The 27,924-nt window shown below is 43.3% G+C and overlaps 1 protein-coding gene across 6 annotated transcripts in view; it reads left to right on the top strand.

Annotated features, from left to right (window-relative positions):
* Window positions 1-26,008, top strand: part of CDK12 (cyclin-dependent kinase 12) — a 59,393-nt gene extending 33,385 nt beyond the window's left edge. For 2 of the 6 annotated variants that reach the window (XM_010842667.1, XM_010842666.1), the window contains exons 13-14: window positions 380-832; window positions 4,729-6,345. In XM_010842667.1, the coding sequence (XP_010840969.1) occupies window positions 380-832; window positions 4,729-5,441 (1,166 nt within the window). In that variant the 3' untranslated portion in view covers window positions 5,442-6,345. Of the gene's footprint in view, window positions 1-379; window positions 833-4,728; window positions 6,346-16,684; window positions 16,796-18,811; window positions 18,955-22,724; window positions 22,827-24,248; window positions 24,410-24,539 lie in introns of those variants that run through there. The other 4 variants (XR_825521.1, XR_825520.1, XR_825522.1 and 1 more) reach the window with 4 other exon arrangements.
* Window positions 26,009-27,924: the final 1,916 nt, after the last annotated feature.

Below are 27,924 nucleotides of genomic sequence, written 5' to 3'. Positions count from 1 at the left end.
CTGCACATTATAATCACCTAAAAAGCTTTAAACATAAACACCTCCAAACAATTGCCAGATTTCTAGGGATAGGACCTAAGGCTTCTGAATTTTAAATCTCTCCTGATATACAGTAAGGGCTGAAAATCACTGATCTTGAAGAATATAGATAAAGTCACTTTTACTCACAATACAGAGATATTTTAATTAGTCCCTGTATTTTTAAGTGAAAATATAAAGAATAACAAATGTGTCACAATTGGAGGCATGAAAAATGAGACATTCAAAACGAAACTTCATTCACTGGATATTGTAAGTTGCTGTTGTCAGTTGAAGACGGCAAAGGTCCTTGCCTTGCCTCACCTCATCCTCTTATATTGGTTCCACTGTCTCCCCACAGGCCTCGGTGATATTACACAGCAGTTGAATCAAAGTGAATTGGCAGTGTTACTGAACCTGCTGCAGAGCCAAACGGACCTGAGCATTCCTCAGATGGCGCAGCTGCTTAACATCCACTCCAACCCAGAGATGCAGCAGCAGCTGGAGGCCCTGAACCAGTCCATCAGTGCCCTAACGGCTGCCACTTCCCAACAGCAGGACTCAGAGCCCACAGCCCCAGAGGAATCTTTGAAGGAGATAGCCCCTGCCCCAGCGGTCCAACCTTCAGCAGAACAGACAACCCCTGAAGCTTCAAGCACACCAGCTGACATGCAGAATATGTTGGCAGTTCTTTTGAGTCAACTGATGAAAACCCAGGAGCCAGCAGGCAACCTGGAGGAAAACAACAGTGACAAGAACAGTGGGCCTCAGGGGCCCCGAAGAACTCCCACAATGCCACAGGAGGAGGCAGCAGGTAAACAGACCGGTCATGAATCTCATTGAGCTCAGGTGCTGTTGATCCTCTTAAAAATCTCTAATGTTTTCTTTTTCACATCAGTGGCCTCAGTTTCAGTTTTTCTGTAACTTAGTCTACAGAAGAACATAGCACCAAGTGATGTATTTCTTGCCCACCTTCTTTTATTTAAGTCTCAAAGCTTCTTAAAACACCTTTCGTATACTGATTGTTTTTCCATTTCCTAGGAAGTAGGTAAGTAAAGTCCCTATGTTCTCACACAAGAAAACCACAGCTGTAGCTAGTGATGCATCCTGAACCACTGTGTGTGTGGTGGTCAACTAGTACTAGCACTTGAAAATCTGCCTTCCAAGCAAACCATTATCAGATTGTACAAATAGCCACTTGTACTCTAGAACAGTGAATGCTAGGTACTGAGTTCCTGGAAACATACAGTCAAGAAAGCCCTAATAAAATATCATTGTTAATCTCCCAAAGAATGATTTGAGAAGATTTCTAAGCAGGTAATTAACACCGTACATTTCCTTTCCAAAAAATAGCATATAAAAATGATTTCTTTAAATCTGTTCCTGAAGGATAAGTAAATGGACCCCAGATTAGGAACTGAACATTATTATTTTTTAAAAAATCGAAAAAAGGAAATATGTATACCTTGATCTTACATAAGCACAGCATGCAATTTATTAGAGGGAAAAGAACTTTAAATTTTCTAGTCAATTCTGATTCACAGTCTTTATTTCTAAAATCTTTACAATCTGTGTTTTCAACTCCTTGGAAATTTTTGCTGTCCATGAAGACCCCATGAATTGGGGAAATGAGAAGATGTACAAGGGCTGTTGGAGTACACTAACCTTCAATTTTAAGGGTGTTGCATTCACATTTCAAATCGGTTGGTGCAGAGCATATGCCTTATTTCCACTGGTACAGGATCAAATAAGTTATTGTATGTAAAGTTTTACAAAAAAGATAACAAATAAATTACCCTCTTTACTTTGTGGATAAGGAAACTGGGATCTAGGGAATTTAAATAAGCCTATCTGTGGTCCCACTACTGGAACCATATTATTGGCAGAGGCAGAACTAGAATTACTGTACTTTCTTAATGAATGTGTTTCTTAACTCGCTTTGCTATTTTGTCATAACAATTCCAATAGTTTTTAAGAGACTCTGGGATGTTATTCAACAGAGAAAGCAAATCTAGAATTAAAGCAGGTCTCTTTGTCTCATCTCTCATACTCTCCTCCCTCGTACCACCACCCACCCCCCTCACCAACCAAAAAAAATTATAATCAATAACTGAAAGAAGTTATTCAAGTTAAATGGCATAGTGATTGAAAGAAATTCACCCAATAATTAAGTCAACAAGCTATCAGCCAAATGGTGAAAATGAACTAAAATTTAGGCCTGGCTCATGGCCAGAAATTACTGGATTTATTTTTCAGAGGAGAGTAAAAATGCCATCACTAATTATTTCAGTCACTTCTGGATTATCCAGTTGGTGACTCTCTGCCTCTATCTTGCTCCTGCTACCTCTCATGTGGCTGTTTTGCTGTTCATCAGCACTTCCACCAGAGGGCAGACTGAGTTAGCCAGAGAAAATGAAAATCTATCCCTTTGGCTACTATTTAGCTATTCTGTGGAGAAGGAAATGGTAACCCACTCCAGTATTCTTGCCTGGAGAATCCCACGGACGGAGAAGCCTGGTAGGCTACAGTCCATGGGGTCACAAAGAGTCAGACACAACTGAGCGACTTCACTTCACTTAGCTATTCTGTACTTGTTGAGAAATGGTTATGGTTGAATCTAACTAGTAAAATGAAATTTTCAGTTATTTGTATATTTCATTGATCCCTCTCACCACTGGTACAGACTGTTAAGGGTTGGCAATATTGTTAACACTTTAAATCTTATAACTATGTTTTTTTTTAATGTGATCTTTATTTTTAATTCTTAAGATGTTTTATTAGCCTTTAATAGTTCTTTACAACCAGTCTGCCTTTGCTATTTTGAAATAGTTTTCGTCCTCTCATAAATGTGAAAGAATGTGAGCTCAAGAATTAGTTCTATTGAAATACAACTAAACTATTTGTATAAAAGGCAAAGTTTAAATATGAAATGTAGTATAGATGGAAGAAAATAAGTTTAGCTTTGTCCATTTTTGCAGTTAGGCATTTTTAAAGTTGTTTGCCCTTTAGTATTAAAAAAAAACAACAAAAAAAACCCTGGTGTTCCATTTCATGTATAGACCAAAAATACTTTTTAAAATAACTGGTACTGTGATGTTCTTATGTAGTGAGATGTGTAGTGTTGATAGTGAAAAACTCTGAAATCTATAGATATTTGTAGTCCAGTTAGCTTTCCTGTTTTTGGATGTCTACTTTTCAAGTTGTGAGTTTTCTATAGCTAATTTTTCATCCTTTAATTTAGCTTTCTCTACCATCTAGTCAGCCAGCCAGTCTGTTAACAAAAAATTGAGTGGGTACTATATATAGGATGATCAACTTGTCCTTGTACTGTCCTGGTTTTAAAACCAAAAGTTTTAAACCTGGGAACCTCCTTCAGTCTCAGGCAATTGGGACTCTTGGTCACCCTAATTGTATTTACGTATAGCACCTGACCTTATCCTCCCACTGCTCAACAATTTTGTAGTATTTTCGGAATACTTTCATCTGCCCACTAAGGGTATGCTTACTTTACTGATTGTTTTTGCAAAATATAATTGTGGTATATATGCTACCAAAATACCTAATTGTTATAATTATAAAAACTACTTTTGGCTTGCCTGAGTAATGACTTTATATCACTGTCTCATAATAAAGAATTGATTATATGGACATTTAAAACTATGCTTCATTAGGGAACAGAAAAATCAGTCATTTGAAAGATATCCCAAAACAGTCTTTTCTTCAGCAAGGTGACTCCCAACTCTCTAAAGGCATGGTTCTGACTACTTGGTTTTGTGTGTCCTCAAACTCACACCATTTTACATTTCTAGTCTCTTGCCTTGGCAGGAGTTCATTATCAGACAATGATTGCCATGGTTAGGCAAATTAATCCAGTTGTGGGTAACAAAATGTCTAGGGAGTGGTTCTAATAAGACCTTTGGAAAGACAGAGTATAGTATTAGTTCAATACATTTCTAAATACTCTTCTCACTGTCTCCAAGATAAACAAATGTTTATCAACAGCCCATTCTGCATGACATTGCTGTAGTGACTTTTTATAATTACTGTAACATAGGAAGCTGAATGACAGTACGGTGGTTTTCTTCAGACTGTGATTATGGGGAGAAGGAGCTCAAACTGGGAGAAGCAAGTGTATGTGTATACATGATGGTAATGAAAGGTTTTTACTAATTTCATCTCACCTGTATATTCTTCTAGCTTTATTTTACGTGTTAACCTGGTATCATCAAACATTCTGTAAAATGTGTTAGCTAAGTCCATACAAAGTTTCCTGTTGTACAGCAAGATTATGTCCTAGATATGTGACCACAGCATATGTATTGTTCCCTCTCATCTTCCTTCTTTCTACTTTATTTTCATTAATGTTTTGATCCAACAGCAAAAAGGGGTGGGGAGGCTACCAACAGCCTACATATTAGAACAGTTCCTTAAGGAAGGAAATGGAGGAGATCTCAGACAAAAATCAGGACAATCATTTGAAATACATGATTTTAACACCAGCTGTTAGATCCAGAATGCAACTGTTTTACTTTTAATCACTTGATTTTATTTATAAATTGCGATTTCCTGATCCCAAGGTTTTTTGCTTTATATATATTTGGTTACTTATATTGATATTTGTTTATGTTGGGCAGTGTGTGTGTGTGTGTTTGTGTTTATAATCACATGTGATTTTTAAGATGGTGTTTAAAAGAAGTAACCCTTCCACAGCATGTCCTCCTCACATTCTTCCACCAGAGAAGAGGCCCCCTGAGCCCCCCGGACCTCCACCGCCGCCACCTCCACCCCCTCTGGTTGAAGGCGATCTTTCCAGCGCCCCGCAGGAGTTGAACCCAGCCGTGACAGCCGCCTTGCTGCAACTTTTATCCCAGCCTGAAGCAGAGCCTCCTGGCCACCTGCCACATGAGCACCAGGCCTTGAGATCAATGGATTACTCCACCCGACCCCATCCTAACAGGACTTACGGAAACACTGACGGGCCTGAAACAGGGTTCAGTGCCACTGACACTGATGAACGCAACTCTGGTCCAGCCTTGACAGAATCTTTGGCCCAGACCCTGGTGAAGAACAGGACCTTCTCGGGCTCTGTGAGCCACCTTGGGGAGTCCAGCAGTTACCAGGGCACAGGGTCAGTGCAGTTCCCAGGGGACCAGGACCTCCGTTTTGCCAGGGTCCCCTTAGCATTACACTCAGTGGTCGGGCAACCATTCCTGAAGGCTGAGGGAAGCAGCAACTCTGTGGTACATGCAGAGACCAAATTGCAAAACTATGGGGAGCTGGGGCCAGGAACCACTGGGACCAGCAGCTCAGGAGCAAGCCTTAACTGGGGGGCCTCAGCTCAGTCTTCTGCTTATGGCAAAGTGTATCGGGGGCCTACAAGAGTCCCTCCAAGAGGGGGAAGAGGGAGAGGAGTTCCTTACTAACCTAGAGACTTCAGAGTCCTGAAAGATTCCTTCCCTATCCATTCTTCCATCCAGTCCTCTGAACCTTTAATGAAATAATTTGCCAGAGCGAGGTAATCATCTGCATTTGGCTATTGCAAAGCTACCTGTTGTATTCCTTGCTCACTTGCTCCTAGCAAGCGACTTATAAAATAGTGATATTGGCACCAGTTCCTCCTGGATGGGATATAGTCAGAATATTTACTTCAACTCTACCTAGTAAATATAAGTAGAGAATATGGAGAGGGTCATTAAATTGAAAAGTAAATGTTTAATTAGTTCATTTCCTGCACTTCTTGAGCAGAAGAAGGAAACAGTTTCAATTTTGAGATGGCTCAGGAGAGGTTCTTAAAGTTTGGCTTTTTTTTTAATGGTTTCTTTTGAATTTAGGTTTTTTGGTTTCTTTCGTTTTTGGTTTGTTTTTTTTTTTTTAAGAGAATAGTGTTCACAGAATTTGAGCTGCTCTTAGGCTTTTGCTTTAAGGGAAACAGAGTGACTGGCTGGTTTAAATAAATGTTTCCTTCCTCTCCACCATCTCACATTTTTGCTTTCAAGTGAACTCTTTTTTTACCCATTGAGCATCTTGAACATACCTTTTTTCCAAATAAATTGCTCATTCTTAAAGTTTGCTCCACTTTGAGAAGACATGCCCCCCCCTCTCCCTGCACGTGAAGCAGGTTGTAGAAAGTGGCATTCTTGGGCAAGTAGGAAGACTTTATCCCATCTCTTTACCTTTTTTATCCCATCTTTATAGACTCTCTCTCTCTCTCTCTGTCTCTCTCTTTTTGAGGCATTTGTTTGGAAAAAAAATTAATTGTTGAGATGCCCAAGAACCTGGGATAATTCTTTACTTTTTGAAATAAAGGAAAGGAAATTCAAACTCCTATATTGTTCTCTGTAAATCTTCAATTCTGAAATTTTTTTTTTTTAACCATGTTCTGATGGTGAAGTTGATTTGTAGATGCAAACAGCCTAGGACATTGCTGCTGAGGTAGGGTTAGAGATGATCCCTCCATACCTGGAGGGTTAGTAACATCAGTTAGCATACTGTTTACACATATTTTTTTATGTAAAAAAAAACCTTTGAAACAGAGCATTGTAATATTGTCAAAGAGGAAAAAAAATACATCCTGAAAATACATGGAAATGTAACTTAGTTTAGGGTGAATATTTTTCTGAAGATATATCACTACCTGAGACCTTTTTAAAAAAAAGTAATTTTGAAAGAGTATCCCATAAGAAAGAACAGTATTGACATACACACATATCAGCATGAATATCCTGCCAATTCTTTTAAAGATTTTCCTCCAGAGAGATTTGGTTTTGGTAAAAGGGGTTAAATTATGACTTCGTGGCAAGAATTTTGCTTTATTATCAGAAAATGAAAGAGGGGAAGACTTTCAGGATGGGATAACCTGGGAGGTTTCTCATTCTGGCTTCCAGTTCTGTGTGAGTACCAGCATATAATGTGTTTTTAAAACATACACATTTATAGAAATTACCTGCACAGACCTAGATGCTTGTGAAATGTAGGTTAGCCCCCCTTTACAAAGAAAAGGCAAAATGTGTTTCAGTATCTTGGAGAATAGTTTACAGAACTCTTAAGTAAAGTTTTATGTTTCAATGCCAAGTTCATATATTAAAAAATAAACACTACTTGTGAGAGAGAGATGCGTTAATAAAAAAAAAATGTAAAGAAATTAAAGAAGAATCCTCTTCTGATACTTACATAAAGACTATCTTCCCCTGTTATTGAAATAGGCAGATACCTGGTGTGTGTATTTCTTTATTATCCTCTGGGTTTTGGTCTGGCCTTGCCCTCAGGGCCAATCATTGATTAAAAAGAGAAACTTCTAGCCATTTTGGCATTGATGGCTTTTTATACCGGTGAGTCCAGTTAGATTTGCTAGGCTCACTGACACGCTGTTGGTAAATTGCATTAAAGTTCATCTGAACCTTTTGTCTGTTGACTTCTTAGTCCTCAGACATGGGCCTTTGTATTTTAGAATATTTGAATTAAAGACATTGGGCCCAACTCTCCCATTTTTGACTAGAGAACTTAAGCCTGGATCCTTTCAAAAGTATCCAGTGAGAAAAATTGGTTTTCCATCAAATATGAATAAAATCTCTATATATTTTAATTGTATTTTGGTTATCAGCAGTCATCAATAATGTTTTTCCCTCCCCAACTCTTAATTTTAATTATGCCAAATATTCTAAATAATGTACTTAAGTCTCCATTCCCCTATCCCTTCTATTAGGGAAGGGGGTGAGTGTGTGTGTGTGTGGTGTTTGTGTGTGTGTGTGTATGATCCCATTTCAACCTCCATCCCCAATTTGGGAGTCTAACCTTTCAATAGAAAAGATCTGGCAATTTTGACTATTTCTAAAGGCAAAGGGACAAAGAAACTCAAATATCCTGGAATATCTGTGTGGAGGAAGAAAAGGTATTTGGTAATTTTTCAGCTATGGTATCTATAAATGTGATGGAAGTAAAGTTTTGGTGGAATTTCTACTTGGGTATTAGAAAATTACAAACCAAATTAATTATATTCAGAAGTGGTTTTGGTTTTAATTATTGAACCATGGGAGATATTAAGTCCATTAAACACATTATTTTGAACAGATGAGAAATCTGATTCTGTTCACAAGTGAGAGGCAAAACTGGTTTGACCATGATCATTTTTGTGGTTTTGAAAACAAATTTGCTTGACCCGGTTTCTTTAGTTTCTTCTTCAACTGTCCATTGGAATGATAAGAATTTGAAGAAAACATCAAATCTATACGCTTAAAAGCAGGGCAGTTAGCACAAACTTGTAAGTAGGACTTCTTTTAGCTTATGCCATAGACATCACCCAAACCACTTGTGTGTGTGTGCGTGTGTGTGTGTGCGTGTGTGTAATATGCATATATAGTTACAGTACTAAAATGGTTACCAGCAGGTTTTGAGAGAGAATGCTGCATCAGAAAAGTGTCAGTTGAGACCTCATTCTCCCTGATTAGGTTACTGACACTATTCCTTTCTCTCTCTTTGTTTTGCCTCCCATTGGGTTTACTTTGTTTATGTACAGATATTTTGTAATATATTAAATTTTTTCTTTCAGTTTATAAAAATGGAAAGTGGAGATTGGAAAATTAAATATTTCCTGTTACTATACCACTTTTGCTCCATTGCATTTACTTCTTAATTTGTACCCTTTGAGCAGATCTAATTATATATATAAAGGGCATTTTTCCTCCATTTTATGCTAGGGGTGCTGTGTCTCAGAATCTCTGTAGACTCATAGACTACCAGAAAAAGAAGTTCTTAGGGTTTGAAGAGGTGCTTCAAAACATTATACTGGGAACTAGAAAATAAGAATTGGGGGAAACCATAAGATGTGATTTTCTAAAGTAGAAAACCATTGTACAAAAGTAATGATGGTGCCAGGCCGTCAAAAGAGTTGAGCTTCATGTACCCTGACTCCTTCTGAAAGGAGAGGTAAGTGGGTTTGAGCTCAACCATCATCAAAAGAAGTTGGTATGAGGCTGTTTAGGCCAAAAAATAATCTCTTCAATCAGAGACCCTCATCCCCACACCAGTTCCTGTGTTACCATGAGTAAGGTCAGCATGGGGATGGATTAGTGTTCCCAGCTCTGTTGAGATTTCCTGATACATTGCCAATCCAGGAAGTAAGTCAAAATTGTTGATAGGGGTAAAATTCCTGTTATTTCCAAAACTTTTCCTGTCTCCAACTGAGGAGAAAATTGCTTTCCCTTCTCTCTCATGGTTTAAGACACACAAGACCAAACTTTCCCTTGTAATGTCTGTTGCAGTCCTGCTAGTTAGGACATAAGTAGACAGGACAGGAAAAGTATCAGGAGACAAGAAGAGGGGACATAGGTATCAGGAAGTTGTGTGTGGAATAAGCAATCATACAAGATTAAGGAGTACAGCAGAACAAGGAAATTAGGAAGAAATCTAATTCAAAAACTGGTGATGAGGATTGCCAGTGTATTTTTGAATCCCGACAGTTTAAGTATGATGTTCCCTTGCCTGTGGGCTGTCATATCTTTACCCAAGGAGAATGGAGAGCTCAAGATTGTTCCAGTTCCTGGAGTCTTGTGTTTCTTGTTAGTCTCCAGAGAAAAGGAATTCATTTTCAGTCTTTTTATACTGCAAGTTCATGACTAGGAGTGTGAACTTCAACCTAATAGAGAATATTATTTCTGCTTCATAGCAATGACAGTCTTCAAATCTTGGCCTGAAAGCTGAGGACCTATCTAAGCTGGACTTTTTTCTCCATCACACTCAAGGCTGTTTCTAAGTAGGAACCATACTGTTCAGTACCTAAATTTCTTAGGCACTATCTTTTCCAAGATAGGCATCCTTAACTGTGTGGTATGGTTAATGCCTCAAGTAAGTTAACAGTTCTTTGTGCTGAACTGGGATTTTCATTATTATTAAAGATTGCCCCATAGCTTGACTTTTTTTTTTTTTTTTAAAGGTTTTGAATTACTTCTCTGTTCACAACTTAGTCATCCTGAAGGGCTAGGGGAAATGGATGTGGGGAGTTCCTCAAGCAAGTAAATAGTCAAACATTCCAAAGGAGAAATGAACTGCTAAGTCTCCTGGTTGTCCTGAGAGGAAGAGCATTCCTGGACACTTTGGTTAATTTTTCTGTCCAGGTGTGGCATTTCTAGTGTTCCTATATAGCCTTAGTAGTACTCAAGTGAGAGTTTACTCCAAGCCAGTTGGGGGAGGTTTGACACCTAAAGGAATCACTGGTGGTACTCCGCCACACCTCTCACCATGTGCAGCTAGCTCTCCATCTCCTGTCCGTCCACTTCATTTCCTATCTTTCTTTTCTCCACTCACTTCCCAATTCTCATGCTTTAGTCCTGCCAGAGATATTGATTGCTTAATCCTGCAAGGAATTTAGAATTACTGCTGCTTTGTAGTTTTGAAGGGTAGTGAGAAGCAATTCAGGAGACAAACTTAATGGGGTGAAAGGTGAAAGAAAAAGCAAAATAACTTTCTTATTGCTAAGAGCTATGAAAGGAGCTTTTAATTATTGCAGTACTTTATGTTGTGGAGTACAAGAGATTCTTTAACTGGTCAACCTTCACTTCATTCTCTTCCCTTATATGCTGAAACTTGCTTTTGCTAATAGCTCAGTTGCAGATGGTGTCTCTAGGAAGTAAAGCTTGGTGAGAAGAGAGCGAGCACGTGAGGGTTGCTCTGATGCCCTGATGATTAATCAGTAGGTTGCCAAAACACTTGACCGCTGGATTGCTCTCATATCTCTGTCTCAAGAATTAGTAGTCCAAGGCTGAAAGAAAGAGGTTGATACACAGTTAGTCTTTAATACTTTCTAAGTGGGTAGTTCTTAATAAAGCTGTATGCAGCCCTCAGCCACATCATAGTTCTCATTCATCATAGAATGAGAAGGTATAACCATGAAATCAACTCTTTTAGACATAAGTTCCTTCGGACCTGAAAATAGTTAGATATGGGGATGTTGTGCTCTGGTATGGTTGTAACTTGAAGATCATGTTGATAGTTCGAAAAGAGTGAAGGACATTTTATCCAAGTCCAAAATCACCCCTGAGGGAGGCAGCATGGAGAGACCTTTAGAAGGCTACAGTGTAGCAGAGCAAAGTGAAGAGCTGAGCTAAACGTCTTGTCTTTTAGGAGCCTTTCTGATGGATTGTCTCAGGAAGAGGATCCCTCTTGTGTTTGATGAGGGACACCCTTGGTTAGGGTCAGCTTGTGGACGGATAACCCTCTCCACCAAGGCTTATGCAATTTTGAATGCTTTTGGCACTGGAGAAAAGAGGCTGAATTCAGAGAGCTAGAGAAAACTTAGGAGCCTGATCCCTTTTATAAATTCAGGAGCTTCTAGGTTTGGCCTTGAATTAGTATTTGCAATTTCTGTTAGGGAACCAAAGTTCTCATATAAAATGAAGCAATATGAGAAGGAAATGGAAATAAAGGAAAGAAGGGAGAACTGGAGAAGTCTGGTAGTGGGGCTGCAGAAAGAAACAGTGTATAATTGCTTTTAAAGAAGAGATAAGATAGAGTGGTAGGCAAAATTGTGGTTGGGGTAGTGAAAGGGAATAATTGCATTAAAGATTCACAGTTTATTTCAAGGAGGCCCCATTAAAGAGTAAAGCGTCCCCTTGATTACAGTAGTGTTACCTTTATGGTTGGAGGATCGGCCTGAAACCCTTAAACTGAGGGATGCTGTGCAGACAGTTTCACTCGGGAAACTAGATTACATTAAGCAAATAATTTATATATAGGACATTTTGCTTAGCACTGCTATCTACGTAGTTCAAGAGAGTATTCCAGGATTAAGGAGGAAATGATATGGATATACCAAGCTAAAAATTACTTGTATTTTTGGAGTACTAACATTCCCCTGCAGGTGGTTTTATATGTTTTAGGTCAACCTGGAAACTATAATGTTATTCCTCTCCCCTTCATTTTAGATACAAGTGAGGATGATGCATAGAAGAGCAAACAAACCAGAATATATGAATCTGAGTCAGAGAATGCTAGAGCTACAAAAGGGCATTAATTTGTCTAGTTTAGTGCCATCGTTAGGCAATGAAAAAACAGACCCAGAAAGGTTGAGAAAGTATTGGGAGTAAGAAGGGAGAAAATGGTGACTAACATTGTCTGGAACCTACTATATGTTGGGTATCCCAGTACCTTTGCTTTTATTATCTAGACTATTAAGCACCTTGAGGCTAAAGAATGGAAAGGATAAAAGGCAAGTCCTTATTGTTCTGAGCAATATGTAGGAGATAAAAGGAGGTGGCAGGTCACTTTTTCCTGTCAGATCACACAGGACAGGGGAGCCTGGTGTGCTGTAGTCCACAGAGTTGCAGAGTCAGATACGACTTAGCGACACACAACAACAAAATCACACAGGGCTAAACCAGAGGAAGTGGTGTCAGTATTTGGAAGTGAAGTTACTCTCAGGAAGTACTTCCTAAGTAGTTGAGAGCGACTCATGAATAACTTCTCTATTCCAAGGGACCTTCTAAAAATGTGATGGTCAGAGACCAGCTACAGGCAAGGCTGGTAGGAAACAACCTTACTGTTGCCTCTGGGATTGATTTGCGTTCTAGAAAATTAGGTCATGACCTGAGAATATAGGATAAATCTTAGGGAACAAAATCGGACTTCTCATCCTAAGGGGGCTTCAAAGAAAGCAGTATATATACTATGCATTAAGAAGATAAAATCCTATGGTTACTGTACTTTTTTTTTTTCCCAATATTTTTGTTTTGTTTTGCAACACACTTTGAAGTCATGAAACAATTTGTAATTTTGAAAAGACTCAGTACCAAGCTCAGTGTTGGTAACGGCACGTGGCAGCCTGAGAGTTGACATTGTACAAAAATAAGTTTGTATTTGATGTAGTTGTTTGATATGATATTCCAAGAGTTATACCTTGAGGGTTGCTTCTATGGGGAGCAGTAATATCATTAGCTGGATCATGTCCTGAGTACAGGGCAACTTCTGGGGAAGATTATGGGAGGGTCCCATCTTTGGAAGCTTCTGGATCTAGTGAGAGATGACTCTTAAAGTTGAGTGGGAAGTGGAGAGATTGGTGTTTATAAGTGAACACACTGATGCAGGTTATAAAATAAAACAGTAACCTAGTACAGAGGTAAGCAAAGCAAAGAAATAATGGGAAAAACCAGAGTTAACCAGAAAAGATTCTTTGAAGGTAGTAAAGATAGAGGACATGAAACAGAAGGGAGGAAGGTGATTGGAGAGAGAAAACTTATAGAAAGTTTCTTTTGTGTTTTATGCAGAGGGCTATGAATGGAGTAGTCAGGATAATAAAGGAAAAAATATTAGGAAATGAAGGAACAGTCTTGGTGGCCTGAATGGGGAATTTGATTTGGTAAGCAGCAACAGAATAGAGCATGATGAGATGAACACAATGTTCAGGACTTTTGCAGCTATACTAGGTCATGGAAGCAGAAAAACTTGCTAGGATATTACTGTTCTTGTCCAGATGTAAGGCCCTAAGAGCTGCAACTAGAGTAAGACAAGGGGAAGGAGAAGAGAGGGGTCAGTAGAATTAGCAAGGCTTGATGATAGTTTGGATGTGAGGGGAGAAATACAAGATAGGGTAAGGATGATAACCTCAGGACATATTTATACTGTTCATGGTGATGAGATTTTGGAAGGAGGTAGCTGCTTTGTTTTTAAGAAGTAGAAAATGTTTATTAACCAAATAATTGATGGGATATGTCTGTGTTCAGTATTGCAGAGTTTAGTAGGAGGGATAGCCCCTAGAAAATAGTTGAGTGTGTGCTATGTGCCCAGATGGTCACCTGCACTCTGTCTTTTTCAGATTGGAGAACCAGGTGAAAGAGAGTTGATTCCTGGGGTGTACCCTCAGACTTCAGAAATGCTATCCCACTCTGGATCTGGGAAAGAAAATACAGTTTTTTTGCCAGTTTCTTCCCCGTTAATGCTTTGAAAGTGGGATATGACTAGCCTGTGGCAGCATGTGCCTGTGGATGCACAATTCTCTGGCTTGATTCTTGGAAGGCCTTTTTCTCTCCCTCCCTAGGGGTCATTTGTATCTCTGGTTCCTTCTCCCAGAGCCATAAAGTGGGAGCCCCCATTTATTAATTGGGTTGGGACTGGGGAGGGGGTCGGCGGGGGACTCTTTAGTGCAGCAGGCGGGGGTCTTCCCGAATGAGGCCATTAGCCAGCCCCAATGGCAGCTGAAATGGGGCTGCAGCCAAGTCCTCTCGGTTTCAAAAACCCTCCATCGCCTGCAGCAGATCAGAACAAGGCCTGCGGGAACCCTTAGCTTCTGATTGCAGCTGTGAGGAAGGACAAAACAATTTATAGGAAGCCAAGTAGCTCCTGCCTCACTGTCTCTTCCTTTCTGACTTTGGGGAGGGGAAAGACCTGGATGCGGTGTCCCCTCCCACGATAGCTTCTCAGACAGCACATATAGGCCTAAAGTAAGAGAGAACAGGATGAGTGTATGTGTATTGACAACATCTACACCTATGCTCTGGAAGTATTTACACATGTCTGTGCTTTCTTCCATCCACACACAGTTGTATTGGCTTAAGCAGTCACTGGTTATACAGAGTTCCCTAGGGCAAGGCCAAATGTGTGCTCAGACTCTTAAACAGTCTTAAGTTGTGTGTTGGGGGCAAGGGGGGGTGTCATGCTTTTTTGTGCCCCATACCCGCCTTGTCTCATCTGCTTTGTCAAGATTCAGGGTTAGAATTAGATTACCTTTTTAACATCATTTCTTCATAATGAAAGGAGTTTGGCCTCCTACTGGAACTCACTTGTTCGTCCCTTAATTTAAGCCAGCTTGAGAAGGCAGGCATCTACAGAGGAGCTTCTCTATGCTGTAGCCCTGAGAGAAAAGTATGAAGGGCAGGAATACTTCGCTTCCTGATGGAAGGACAGTATGTCTTCTTCCTCATAGAATCACAGATGACCAGTGCTAGAAAGGAAACTAGAGACCATCTAATTCAACTTCCCAATTTATGGAGAAAGAAACTGAGGCTTAGGGAAACGAAATGCCTTGTCCACAGTCTCACAGTGAGTTAGCAGCCGCCAGCCAAGACTAGAAGCCAAGAGTCTAGGATCTTAACCTATTGAGTATAGAGCCTCCAATTTTAAGAGCATCAGTTCCTGACAGTCCTGTGCTTCCTCAAGAAAGAAAGTAAGGCTGTGAGATTTGGGGGGCAGGTCAGGAGGGGAAGGACAGATAGAGGGGGAAAGTTAGGTTAAAAACTTAGTAGAAAAACTGAGAAGCTTTATATGTTTTTACCTCAAAGACCCAATGACATGCAAATTGTACGACTAATTTTTATTTAGAGTCAAGAACTCTGGCTCGTTGGGAAGCAAGTGGCAAGTCATAACCAAAGATCCTGATGCCTCAGAGTTACCCCAAATTCAGGGAGCTTGTTCCCAGCCATCATCCAGGGGTTGGATAGTAGGAAAAGATCCTCAGAGATTTTGTGAGGAATTTACCCTAAATTTCAACTCAGGCTCCTTTGCATTATAATACAGCTATATTGAAAATAATCAGAAGGAAAAGAGAAAGAAAACATCTCAGTTGCTGGGAAACTAAGGGGAGCTGCTGAATGAGAGAAGGGATTATGGAACTCAGTAAAATAAGATACTCTGAGATTACAGGCAAATTGGGGGCGAGGTGAACTCTACTCCTCTCCCTTATGTTTTTAGTTTTGGATTGTTGGTTTTCTTCTTTGGTGGAGCGGAAAGAAGGTGGTGTGCTCCACAGTGACCTGAGTCCTGAATAGTGTGCTCAGCGGGCTGACAGGCATGGCAGTTTCTAAAGTCATCTCACTCTGGTGCTGAGACTCCCTTCCCCTCTTTGGGCCTCTCCCAGATGTCCTTTCCAATGCTTATTTTCTGGGCATATGAGTCTGGGAGCCCCTGAGCCTGGAGGGGAATGCTAACGAGTTCCTAAACTGGAAGCAAAATCTTGGGAGAAAGGCAGCTTAGAGATAGATCTAGGTCTAGGTTATAGGTATAGGTCAGAGAGGCAGGGGGTTTGCAAAATGAGTTTTGATTGCTGATGACAAATAGATCCCAGTACATATCTTTACATTTTCTCCATCACACCGTGGTTCATAGCACAGGAGAAATGTGAAGTTGGTCCCCATGCAGATTCATCCCTACATAGGGAATATACAAACCTACCTGCCCAAACTGTGTCAAATCTGCTGTCCCACAAACCTCCTTTCTGTCTCATAGAAAGTCCTGAGCCTTTCTTTAAGAAGATGTTTTGGACAAGAGAGCCTTCAGAACAATCTGATTATCTAATCTAAAATTAGTTATCCTCTTTTGAGTCACTTTCTTGCATTAACTTTGCATTCACATCGAACCTTCATTGCCCTTTATAATTCTGGGTTTCAGAGCTTCCTTTTATGTTGAATTCCCAATTTTTCTCTCAAGTAAAGGAAGCATAGTTTTTACTTTACTAGACTGGGAGCTACTTGCCTGGAGTTAGGAATCTTAGAAAACTTAAAACTGGCTTTGATCGTGTACTTCAGGTTCATCTGAATCTTTCTCAGCTCTGTGAAGTAGAAGAGTGGTGATCATCGTCATCATTTTACCTACTATGGCCGTGCTCCTTGAGTGAAAGAGCATATACCCTTTTTGGTGTCTGGTCCCTTATCTCATGTCTAATGTTACATGTCATTTTCTTTTACAGGTGACAGCAGCAGGAGGAGGAATGGCCCCTGAGGAATTTGGTAATGTCCATTAGTTACCTGACATCCGGAGCCCTGGCAAATTCACTCTCTTTCACAGAGTTTCAAGCCAGGTAGGGATCTTAAGCTAATCAGAGGCCACTGGGCTGCTTTTATAAGGGATTAACACTTAAACACACACACATACAGTCTCAGGGAAGTTCTTAGTCCCAAAGATCTCCAGGGGAGTTACCTTAGCTTTTTTTAAAAATTATTATCCATTATGGTTTATTATAGGATATTAAATATAGTTCCCTGTACTATGCAATAGGATCTTGTTTAATCCTTCTGTATTTAACAATTTGTATCTGCTAGTCCCAAACTCTTAATCTATCTCTCTCCCTTCCCCTTGGGCAATGACAAGTCTGTACTCTATATCTTTAGATTCCACATGTAAGTGATATAGTGTTTGACTTCTTCTTTCTGACTTACTTCGCTTGGTGTGATAATCTCTAGGTCTATCCATGTTGCTGCAAGTGGCATTGTTTTATTCTTTTTATGGGTGAGTAGTATTCCATTGTATATATGTCCCACATCCTCTTTATCCACTCATATATTGATGGACATTTAGGTTGTTTCTGTGTGTTGGCTATTGTAAATACTATGAACTTATAGGGGTGTATGCATCTTTTCAGATTATAGTTTTGTCTCGATATATGCCCAAGAATGGGACTGCTGGATCAAATGGAAACTCTGGTTTTAGTTTTTAAAGGAACCTCCATACTGTTTTCCATCTTGGCGGCACCAATTTACATTGCTACCAACAGTGTCAGGAGGGTTCCCTTTTCTCTACACCCTCCAGAGTTTGTTATTTGTAGACTTTTTAATGATGGTCATTCTGACCAGTGTGAGGTGGTACCTCATTGTAGGTTTTTTTTAATTAATTGATTTTTTTTTTGGCTGCCCTGGATCTTTGTTGTGGCTCACAGGCTTCCTCTAGTTGTGGCGAGCGGGAGTTTCTCTTAGTTGCAGTACACAGACTTCCCATTTCAGTGGCTTCTCTGGTTGCAGAGCACAGGCTCTAGAGCATGAAGACTTAAGTAGCTGTGACACATTAATTAATTGCCCCATGGTATATGGAATCTTCCCAGACCAGGGATCAAACCCATGACCCCTGCATTGGCAGGCAGATTCTTAACTACTGGACCACCAGGAAAGTCTCTCATTGTAGTTTTGATTTGCATTTCTCTAATAATTAGTGATGTTGAACATCTTTTCATGTATCGATAGAGACATGTCAGTAGACCATCTATATGTCTTCTTTGGAGAAATGGTTATTTAGGTCTTCTGCCCGTTTTTAGACTGAGTTGTTTTTTTTGTCACTGAGTTGTATGAGCTGTTTGTATACTTTGGAAATTAAGCCTTTGTTGGTCACATCATTTGCAAATATTTTCTCCCAGTCTGTAGGTTGTCTTTTTGTTTATAGTTTCCTTTGTTGTGCAAAAGGTTATAAGTTTGATTAGGTCCCATTTGTTAATTTTTGCTTTTATTTCTATTGCCTTAGGAGAGCTTTAAATTTTTTTTTGACTCTGCTATGGTGTCCTACCTTCTTTTTAAAATAAAATTTTATTTATGTATTGCTGTGCTGGGCCTTTGTTGCTGTGCATCAGACTTCTCTAGATGGGGGTCTCCTCTCTGGTTGGGAGCACAGGCTCTAGGGCGCAGGTTCAGCAGTTGTGGCACACAGGCTTAGTTGCCCATGGTATGTGGAATCCTCCCAGACCAAGGTTCAGACTCACGTGCCCTGCACTGGCAGGCAGATTCTCAACCACTGGACCACCAGGGAAGGCCAGTGTCCTACCTTCTGATTAGCAGTTCCTCCCTCCTAGCTAGAATGGGCAACGCCCTTTATTGACATTAGTGGTCACTTCATCCCTGTTCTTATCTCTTGGTCAGCTATTACTCAATGATGTGATGCTAATATCGGTTACTCTCAGCCTCTCTACAGCACCTGCCTCACTCACCCACTACGTCATTCACACATAGCCCTGCCTTCTTTTTCCCCAAGAAGCTATTTTCTCTGTCTTCTGAGGATAGGACATTGATGTCCCTTTTTTACTACTTCTCATCTTTCTCCACATCCTTCCCAGGTTTGATGGGAGATCCCCCCGTCCACACACTGTGCAGGACACCGGAAGTAGAGGTCTGCCAGCCTGCTTATTCCCGTCCTCAGTGCCCAGAACTGAGCAGGTCACCAACCTACAGTGCCTACCCCTACCCTTCTTCCGGCGAGGTAGGTGCTCTCCTCTCCCTACCCTCCAACCCCAAACAGGATCATATTTCTCTCTGGGAATATTTCTGTCTATTGTTAAATATCTCCAAACAAATCAGGAAGGCCATGTTTACTCAGCTCTCTGGCTTGGTGACTTCCAGCCCTAATTTTTAGAGCGACGTTCCTAATGTTAGATACCGTCCTCTTTTCTGTAATTCAAAACCATTTCTCCCATTTAGTGGGTGAGGGAAGAAAGGAGCAGTAAATGGATAGTGTTAGGGTCTAATGACACGCAGCCCTTCTCAGGGTTGGAAGCCTGAAGTCCCAGATGTGCATTCTACCCTATGGCCTGGAACCTTGGGGAATAACTTGAATCTTTTGAGGGAAAGGTTTTTATCTTGTGTCCATTCCTGAGGACAAGGATCTCAGACTCTTAAGAGTCTGTCCCTGTTCATTCCAAGACACATCCAGGGAGTAGCAAATGGATCACTGTAGGGCAGAACCCATCAGTAGGTAAAACTCAGTCTCCAGCTTAGGAGGCAGCTCTTGTCTGGCACCTGCAGGGAGTTGGCAAGGGTTCCAGAGCCTCTCCTGCCGTTGTAGTTATCAGCTTACCCTTTTGACCTTAGATCTCCTCTGTCAACAATCGCTCTTTACGCGTGCAATCCAGACAGTGTAAGCAGTAGGCCTGAGCAAATGCCAGCTCTGGGTAAGGTGCCCCCTCCCCTGGTAGGCACATACCTTGAATTGGAGGTGAGGCAGTTAGGGTGGGATGGATGGAGAGTTAGGTGTTAGAAAGTAGGAAATGTCTCCGCAAGTATTGGGTACCTGGAGTACCGTGCCTGCTGCTAAATCGCTTCAGTCGTGTCCAACTCTGCGACCCCAGAGATGGCAGCCCACCAGGCTCCCCCGTCCCTGGGATTCTCCAGGCAAGAACACTGGAGTGGGTTGCCATTTCCTTCTCCAATGCATGAAAGTGAAAAGTGAAAGTGAAGTCGCTCAGTTGTGTCCAACTCTTAGCGACCCCATGGACTGCAGCCCACCAGGCTCCTCCGTCCATGGGAGTTTCCAGGCAAGACTACTGGAGTGGGGTGCCATTGCCTTCTCCGTGACTACCCCTCTGTCAATCTGGATGTCTGATCCCTCGAAGCTTCTGGGCCACTTGGGCTGCTACAGCCTTGGTTTTTGCCACACGAGGGCGCTGCTGACCAATTAAAACTCCTGCCCCTTAGCGGACAGCATTTGGGTGAAGGGAGAGGCGGGACACCACACTCTTTCCCTGAGACAGGGGTGAGAAACATCCTCAGAGAGCCTGAGTCCAGAAGCCCAAGGAGCCAGAAGAATAGTTAATTGTTCTTGCACTTGATCTTCCTTAAAAAATGGCCTGAGACCCTGAATGCTCTTCCCTAGTGGACTGACATGTCAATAGATTCCCAGTCAAACCTGGGAAGCCTCCTAGTTTTAGGCACCAAACACCTTGTACAGGTGTTTCTTTCTTTAGGGGTGTAACAGGCTCCACCTGTCCTCAGCCTCTAGACAGTCACTTTCCAGCCCAGAGTTTGGAGGTATCTGGGTTTTCAGAGAGAGAAAAAAAAAAATCTCTTATGATAATTGTTTCAAAAGAAGTAGCTCTTAAAGAGTTAACTCTCTTAAGAGGAAGGGAGAGGACTGAGAAGACTGAGAGAATAGCAAAGTTCAGCCTTCTATGCCCCCATCACTTCTCCCAGCACAAACCTGCAGGGCTCAGATGATCTGAAAGATATTTACAGCCTGAGTGTCTAAAGGACACCCAGGACACTCTGGGACTCTGTGCCAAAAAAGGTGCCAGAAAGCAGGATGGGATGGGAACTGCTTTGGCCCTTAAGCCTCATGGTGCTCCCATATGTGTATTGGCTCCACTAAGGATCCAAGGGCCATGGAGCCCTTGTGGGAATAAGGTCTCCCACATTTGGTCCTCAGTCTCCAGGAAGCCCTTCTAGGCTGAACAGGCTAAGGTATATGACAGAGGTTCTCCTCCTCCCTCCTACCCCCATGCCCGAGGGTCCCTCCCCAGGAGGACAGCTTGATTAAACAGTCGGTGCTGCTGGAATTGCTGCACAGCTGGCGCTCCCCCCAGCACCCCGAGCAGAGCAGCAGCGCAGATTAAAATCTCCAATTAGCGTTAAAGTGAAGTGAGGAGGTACTGAGACTGCCAGGGAAGCCAGGCGGGGGCCCTCAGTTGGCAGATACCCCCAGTACTGCCTGGATTCTGAGTACCACTTTTAGTTACTCCTTTTTTCATAGCTCCTCACCCAGCAGCTCTCAGTGCCTATTAACTTTGCCTTGCTTGGGGCCAGAAGGCTTTAGAGGGGTGGAAGACGGGACATATGCCTTACAAAATGCTGGGGACACCATAAATGTGAAGGAGAAAAGATGCCCTACTCACAGCCTGCCAGATTGAGGTGACTTTGTACTACTACTGCTGCTTTTTGCACAGAGAAAGAACAAATAGGTCCCTCCAGAGCCTCTTACTTATAAGGTGCTGCCCACGCAAATGTCCATGCTGGTATATTTTATCCTATTTGACTCATCTGCTCCCACCCAAATCATGGCTCCTTCCTTCCTCCATTTTTTTCTCAGCTTTCCTGTGGGCAGGGGTAGGGGAGCCATGCCATGCCATGCCCTGCCACCTGGGTCCCACCATGCTTCTCGTTATCTTCTTTGCAGTTTGGGGAAGAGCAGGAGTATACCAAGAATAGAAGCTTCAGCCTCTTGCAACCCCTGAACATCACACCCTGTCTTAAGGGCCCTCTACCATTTACACGTCTACCTTTCACTCACCAAACCCAGAAGGAGGGCAGTACAGCTAGCCACCACCTTTGACTTCCCTCTGCCCCTTTAAGGGAAATGGAAGTGGGTACCCAGCTGACTGAACCTACTCACACCTCCAGAAATTAGACACCAGGGCACAGTGCCACCCTCCCAGGCTGGCACATGCTACCCTGGCAGAGGTTCAAATAGCTTTCCCCCATACCCCCACCTCTATGTCTTCCTCTTCCCTCTCCCTCTTTCTTCCTCTCTCTCTCTTTTTTTTTTCTCAGCTCAAAGCACAGCTGAGCCTTAAAAGGGGGGTGGGGGGGACCAAGCTGGGGCAGGGGGTGGGAGAGCTCCAATAGCACGTTTTCACCTGCCATTTAATTGGATGTATTTTTAATTAATGGGACCTCAGGGACCAACATGAGACAATCTGATCTCTGAATAGGGACAGGGGAGAGATTGGGTAGGGGAGGAGGATTGGGCCACTGGGTGCGGTTACCGGGAACCCAGGCCCATCAATCACTGGCCACTTTGCGTTCTGGCATGGAGAATAGCGAGGTGGAGGAGGAGGAGAGGCACTGGGATTTCCCCCCAACTGCCAGGACCTTCAAAAAGGATAGAACCTCACCAGTTGACTCAGTTCTGAGCCCCCAAATTGCAGCCAGAAATATTAGGTAAGGCTGTTTCCTTGTTCCCCAGTTTTGTGCAATTGAGCTTGTCCCAGTGAGTGCTGTAAAATTGTGAAAGGAAGGTGAGGACAGAGCTTTGAGGTCCTTGAAGGGTGAGGATAAGAGCTAGGGACCAACGAACCAGAGACTCCGGTGAGAGGGAGGAGAGGGGCAGGGTTCAGAGATATTTCTGTGTGTTTAGACATAAAATAGGTGCCATGGAGATTACATGCAAATGAGGGCTGATGCCTTGGGGTGAATCATAGACCTGTACTGTTGTAAGGACGAGAACTTGGAGCTCATCTTTTCAAACCATTCGTTTTACAGATGTGAAAACGGAGACCCAGAGAAGGGAAACAGTTGAATCTTGTCCTGGAGTTACTTTTGTTCCTGGATTTGGGGAATTCCTGGGAACACCAGAAAATGTAGGTAGGTAGGGTATTGGGAGGAAAGTCAAGGGGAAAGGTTTGGCAGAGTATTATTTTCCATTTCTTGGAGTCTCCTGTCTCTGACCTCTGAGTTTTGAAAGAAACTTAAGGGAGTAAGGTGGGTGCATTACTGAGGGAACATTTCCCTTATACAGTCTGTTCCAGAGGGCATCTCCATTCCCTTGCTTTCATGTAGACAGATCCTCCAGAACTACCCAATCCCATGAGATTTTACTGTATTCTAAAAGGCACAGGGAAGGAAATACATCAGCTTCCCCAGTTCCTTAACCAAGGTATAGATTCCCCAATGGCGACTAAATATTGAGCTTTTTCTGAGATCTTATCAGATTTTTCTGCTGCAGTGAAAACTACTAGAGAAAATTATGCCCCAAAATGTAGCAAGGTGTGGTCTTATCCTATGTCTAGGCCAAGAAGAGAGATAGAATTAAAACTCAAGGCTCTGAAAGCTGAGTCGGAAATGCCTCTGTATTTGTGCAGCACCATGGCCCAAAGCTCTTAGTGAAGCCCCGTCTGATTCTATAAGGTATTGATGAACACTTGAGAGAGGGGCATGTTTCCAGCTGTCCCCACCCCCACCTCCTTCACTGTTCAGATGCTAGAGTTAAGAAAGACTTATGGAGAGAAGTGACTTGCCCACCAAGTTGCCAAAGATGGCATTTCCTAGTGTCTCCTTCCTTCCTCAAAAAAGTCAACATTAAAAAAAAATTCAACATTGTTTGTTCTGTGCTTCATGAGACTAAGTTGAGGTCTGGACAAGGATGGGCAGAGAGCTTGGAAAGCTGTGTGAGCTTTAGAAACTTTGTCACACTCTCCAAGCCCCCAATAGTTATGCCCTACTCCCAGAAATACGTTCTCATCTCAGTACACTCACCATTTAATATCCCCAAAGTCCCTAGGAAAGACCCAGATGTGCCTTTCTAAGTGCCCCCAGGCTCATTTTGCCCTTTTCTTAGACCCTCAGGGCCATCTCCTTGGCTGTCTTGATTCTCTGCCCTTTCTACTACCAACAAGATGAGAAGGCCCCCTTGCATTTCCCCTGCTTCCAAGGACCTGCAGGAAGAGGTGTGGCGGAGGTCAGGGAGAAGCTAGAAAGAAGGAAGATAGAGAGGGGGAGTTTGGAAACTGAGGCCTGTAGTCCCACTTTTGGGCGGGGGGTTGCTACCTAACTCAAAGTAGGCTATTCATACTGAGTGTTGTTGAGGGGATTTATTAGATGGCTCTTGTTTAGAGAAACAGAGCAACGGAAGAGCATTCGGTGGAGAGAGACAAGAGGCGTCAGGCTTTCTGAAGGCCCTCTTTCTCACCCCTTGTCTACCCCTACTCCAGGATTAGAGGTATGCTGGAGGAGCTAAAAGGCCCTTAAACCATTCAATTATTGATAGATTCTTCATGTTTCTCTCAGGAAAAAGACTTCCCTCCCCTCAATCTCCACTAGCTCTGCCTCACACTCTCAAGATTTAACCAAAGGTATGACATCTGCAGCCTTGGAATCAGAGCCTGGAGCCTGCTCTGGAATCCAGAAGTAACCCTGAGCTTTTGCAGGGAAAGAGGGATAGACTTGAAGTAAGTGAAGGCAGAGGTAGCAGTACCCAGTATCCCCTGCGCTCTAGAGAAGAGGGGTTGCTGAGGGACTCTGTGTTGGCCCAGGTTTAACTTTTACTCTGATGGGGCTCCTTTCCTCCTTCTCCCTCAGTGTGTCCCACTGGTTGGTAAGAGAGCTGGATGTCTGAACCTCCCACCTTGACACCTCGAAGGTTATCATGCAGACCATTCTCTAAGTCCCAAAGCCATGGAGGAGGTGAAGGAAGACATTTCAGAGATGTCAGTGCCATGATGTCCATCAATACCTGGAGAGAGAAGCCAAGGAGAAGAGACAGTGACCAGAGAGGGAGCCAGGAGGAGATGCCTGCTCCTGAAAAAGCCTTCTTACCCCATCCTGTCTCACGCATCCTCTCACATGCTGACAAGGCTCTGTGCCCAGGTTGTGCTGGGTTTCCTGGCTGGTGATCCTGCTCTGCCGTACAGGCAGCTGGCTCTCTGCTACAGCACAGAGCACATGCTGGGGTCTCTCACACTTCTTTCTAACTCTTCTCAGTGTGTCTGTGGTGCAGATTCCTAGGGATGAAGAAGGGGACTGTGGCCCTGGAAGTAGGAAGATGGTGGGCTCTTGGGTCCTGTAGGTGCCTGTCTGCCTGGCTGGAGTGGCTGTAGGGAGGGAGAAGGCTGCTGGCAGCTCAGCTGAGCTCAAGGTTCTGGTGACTCATAACAATAGAGGGTGGCTCATGATAACGACAGAGGAGAAGGCATCTGGGCCTGTTAGAGCTCCCTTTTGCCCCATTTCTCCCCAACTCTGTGCTCTGTGGATAGAGGTCTCTCATCTGGATTGTGGGGCAAGGAGAGACCCCAGCTAAGAAGAGAGGGAAATGGGAGAGAAGATGGCAGGGAATGCTGAGCATTCCCAGGGAGAGGCTTCTCAGTGAGGAAGGGATAGGAGAGGCTAGTTATTCTTACTCTACTGTGTCCATGGGCTACACACAGGGTAATGTGCTGGGCAGCTCAGCACTCCTGGGCAGACACAGCTACTGCTCCCTGCCCTCTCTTGCCTGCCACAGCTCTGGGCACCCAGCTGACACCCAGAAAATTTTTTTTAAGTACGGGGGCAGTATTTTAAGACCAGAACCTGGAAGGATTACCACTTGGTCTTATACTTTCTTTGCTGGAAACAGAAACTGTGGTCTTCAAAGGTGCCGATTTTCTCTTCCCTTACAGGCCAAGTAGGCGACGTGCATCTTCTCCAGACTTTCTGAATCAGGGGGATGATAAAATACTATGTTTAAGGTCACACCAGCAGCACAGGGCCAGAAAAAGGACCAGGAGAACTAGCCATGCCCCTGACCACAGTCCCAGGGGCCTCCCTGTTTCAGCAAAAGGAAATAAGGATCTTGGATACCAGTATATCTAGACAGTTAATAAATATCCTCTTCCTAACCTCAGAGAAGAATCGGAGGAGAGTTCTCTGAGAGAACCTAAGTTTTCATTTGCCTATTTCTATTCTTTTCACTGATGGCAGCTCTGCTGTCCAGCAGGGATGAGGGGCCCCTCTGCTGGGATGCTCCTGGGGATCCAGAGACAGTTTTGGCTAGACAAAGGGACAGGCCAGCTGCTCTTTGTGTAGGGAGATGTGACCAGTTCCACCCCCCCCAGCTCTTCCTGGCAGCATCAGGAACCCAGGGACCCCTGCTGGAACACCCATAATAAAGCTCAACCCTGAACTGAACGGACGTATCACCTGGCTCTGCTGTAGAAGTGGTGCTGTGAGGGGGAGGCTCAGGGCACCAGGCAGGGTGCAGGCTGGTGTGGGGAGTTCAGCTTCAGGAGATACAAGGATCACTCCACAATACCACCTCTTAAACCTTCTCCTCAACCCTCCTTTAACTTCCACCTCCATTTACCTGACTCCACTTCTGGCTACCTCATGCCCTCCAATCTGAGAAGACATGGTAAGTAGTTGTCTGTTCGCTACACTTTTTTCTCTCTCACTCTCCTCTGCCCCTCCCAACTCCCAGCCAAGAGTTACCCCATTTGACCTCTTCCCATCGGTGAAAGCCCTCTGGTTCTGAACCCAGAATCCCCAGCCTCTGAAACCCTCCTTCTTTTGAGAATGCCACTCTGGCTCTGAGACTGACTCACCAGTCCTCATCCTCCACATAAGTATAGCGAGGCCAAGACAAGTATGCCCACTGGCACCAAGGGCCCTGACCTGAAGCAAAGGGCAGCTCTAGGGGTACAGCAGAACTTGGCCCTGAATGTGTATATGCCTGTGCATTGGGCACACTGGTTTATTAGTGTTATTTCAGCATTGTGATGCAGAGAGAGTAAGTGTAACAGCTGCTCCTTGCTTGCAGTGTTTATTGTTACCTAGAGACAACCTCCTGGCTTTTTCCCAGCTCCCCCCCCACCCAGCTTACCCCCCTCCCTGCCAACAGTCCTCCCCTCCCCACACTGATGGGAAATTTATGGCTTGCCCATACCATCTCTTTAACCCTCTCCTGTCCATAAGAGAGGTGGGCCAAGGGAAGCCAAAGTGAGCAGTGGGCGTGCCTAGGTCCCAGCAGGGTAGAATAGTTCATGGAGGAGGGAAGGAAAGACAGAGGGACGGAAGACACCTCTTCTTCCCAATCTGTGTCTGGACTCAGGCCCCAGTTTCCTTCCTGACTGTCATGTTGAGAGAAAAGTCTTAGGATCCCAGGCTTCTCACAAGATTATTCTCTTTCCTGGGTATCTCTAAGCGCCCCCCTCCCCAGTGGACTGGCTGCTCCTGAGCAAGTACAGCAACGTAGTATTGAGACAGGAGGAATAAATGCAGAATGGCAGAATCCCCCGGGCCCCTCCTTTTCTACGAGATGTCATATTGAGACAAACAAGAGGCTCTGGCATGAACGATGCTGGCTGGACCTCCACAGCTGAGTAGATGTCAAACATGAAGCTGGCTGCTGAGCCTGGTGGGGAAAACAGCCCACCTTACCTTCACCCTGAGCCCAGCATTAAGGTCCTGAGAGAGTCCCAGGCCACCCTTCGAGCTGATCTCCTTGTTCTAGTTTGCTAATCCATTTTCTCCTGCTCATTGTTTGGTTTGATACATTGGGGAAGATCCAAGAGACCAAGGGAACTGAGGCCTCAGCAGTCCTGGGGAAAGAGAAACTCCTCTATCCCCTCTGGTCCCAGGACCTTTCATGGAGGGGCATCATGTCATATATTCACCATCCCCACTGGAAACAAGAGAGGTAACGGGATAGGATTTGAGCAGAAACGATAGAGGTTAGATATATGGAAAAACTTACTCATGGAATATAAGACTTCAGAATGGATCTACTTCTCTTTAGAGACTTTTCTTTTGCCTTGGATGGTTTTAAGTCTGTGTTTACCCAAGGGGCATTGGAAGAACAGGGGTAATTTTCTGGGGCTCCTCCAGACATGTACCTCAGTGCAGTTTCCTCCTCAGTTCTAAACCTAGCGTGTGTGGTTAGATTGCAAATTTATGGGCTGACAGCCTTGAGTTCCAATGCCAGTGCTGCTGT

The sequence above is a fragment of the Bison bison genome, unplaced genomic scaffold (assembly GCF_000754665.1).
Source record: "Bison bison bison isolate TAMUID 2011002044 unplaced genomic scaffold, Bison_UMD1.0 scf7180017864180, whole genome shotgun sequence".
Taxonomy (NCBI): Eukaryota; Metazoa; Chordata; class Mammalia; order Artiodactyla; family Bovidae; genus Bison; species Bison bison.
The sequence above is the reverse complement of the archived record's forward strand: the minus strand, read 5'-3'. Positions and strand labels throughout refer to the sequence as shown.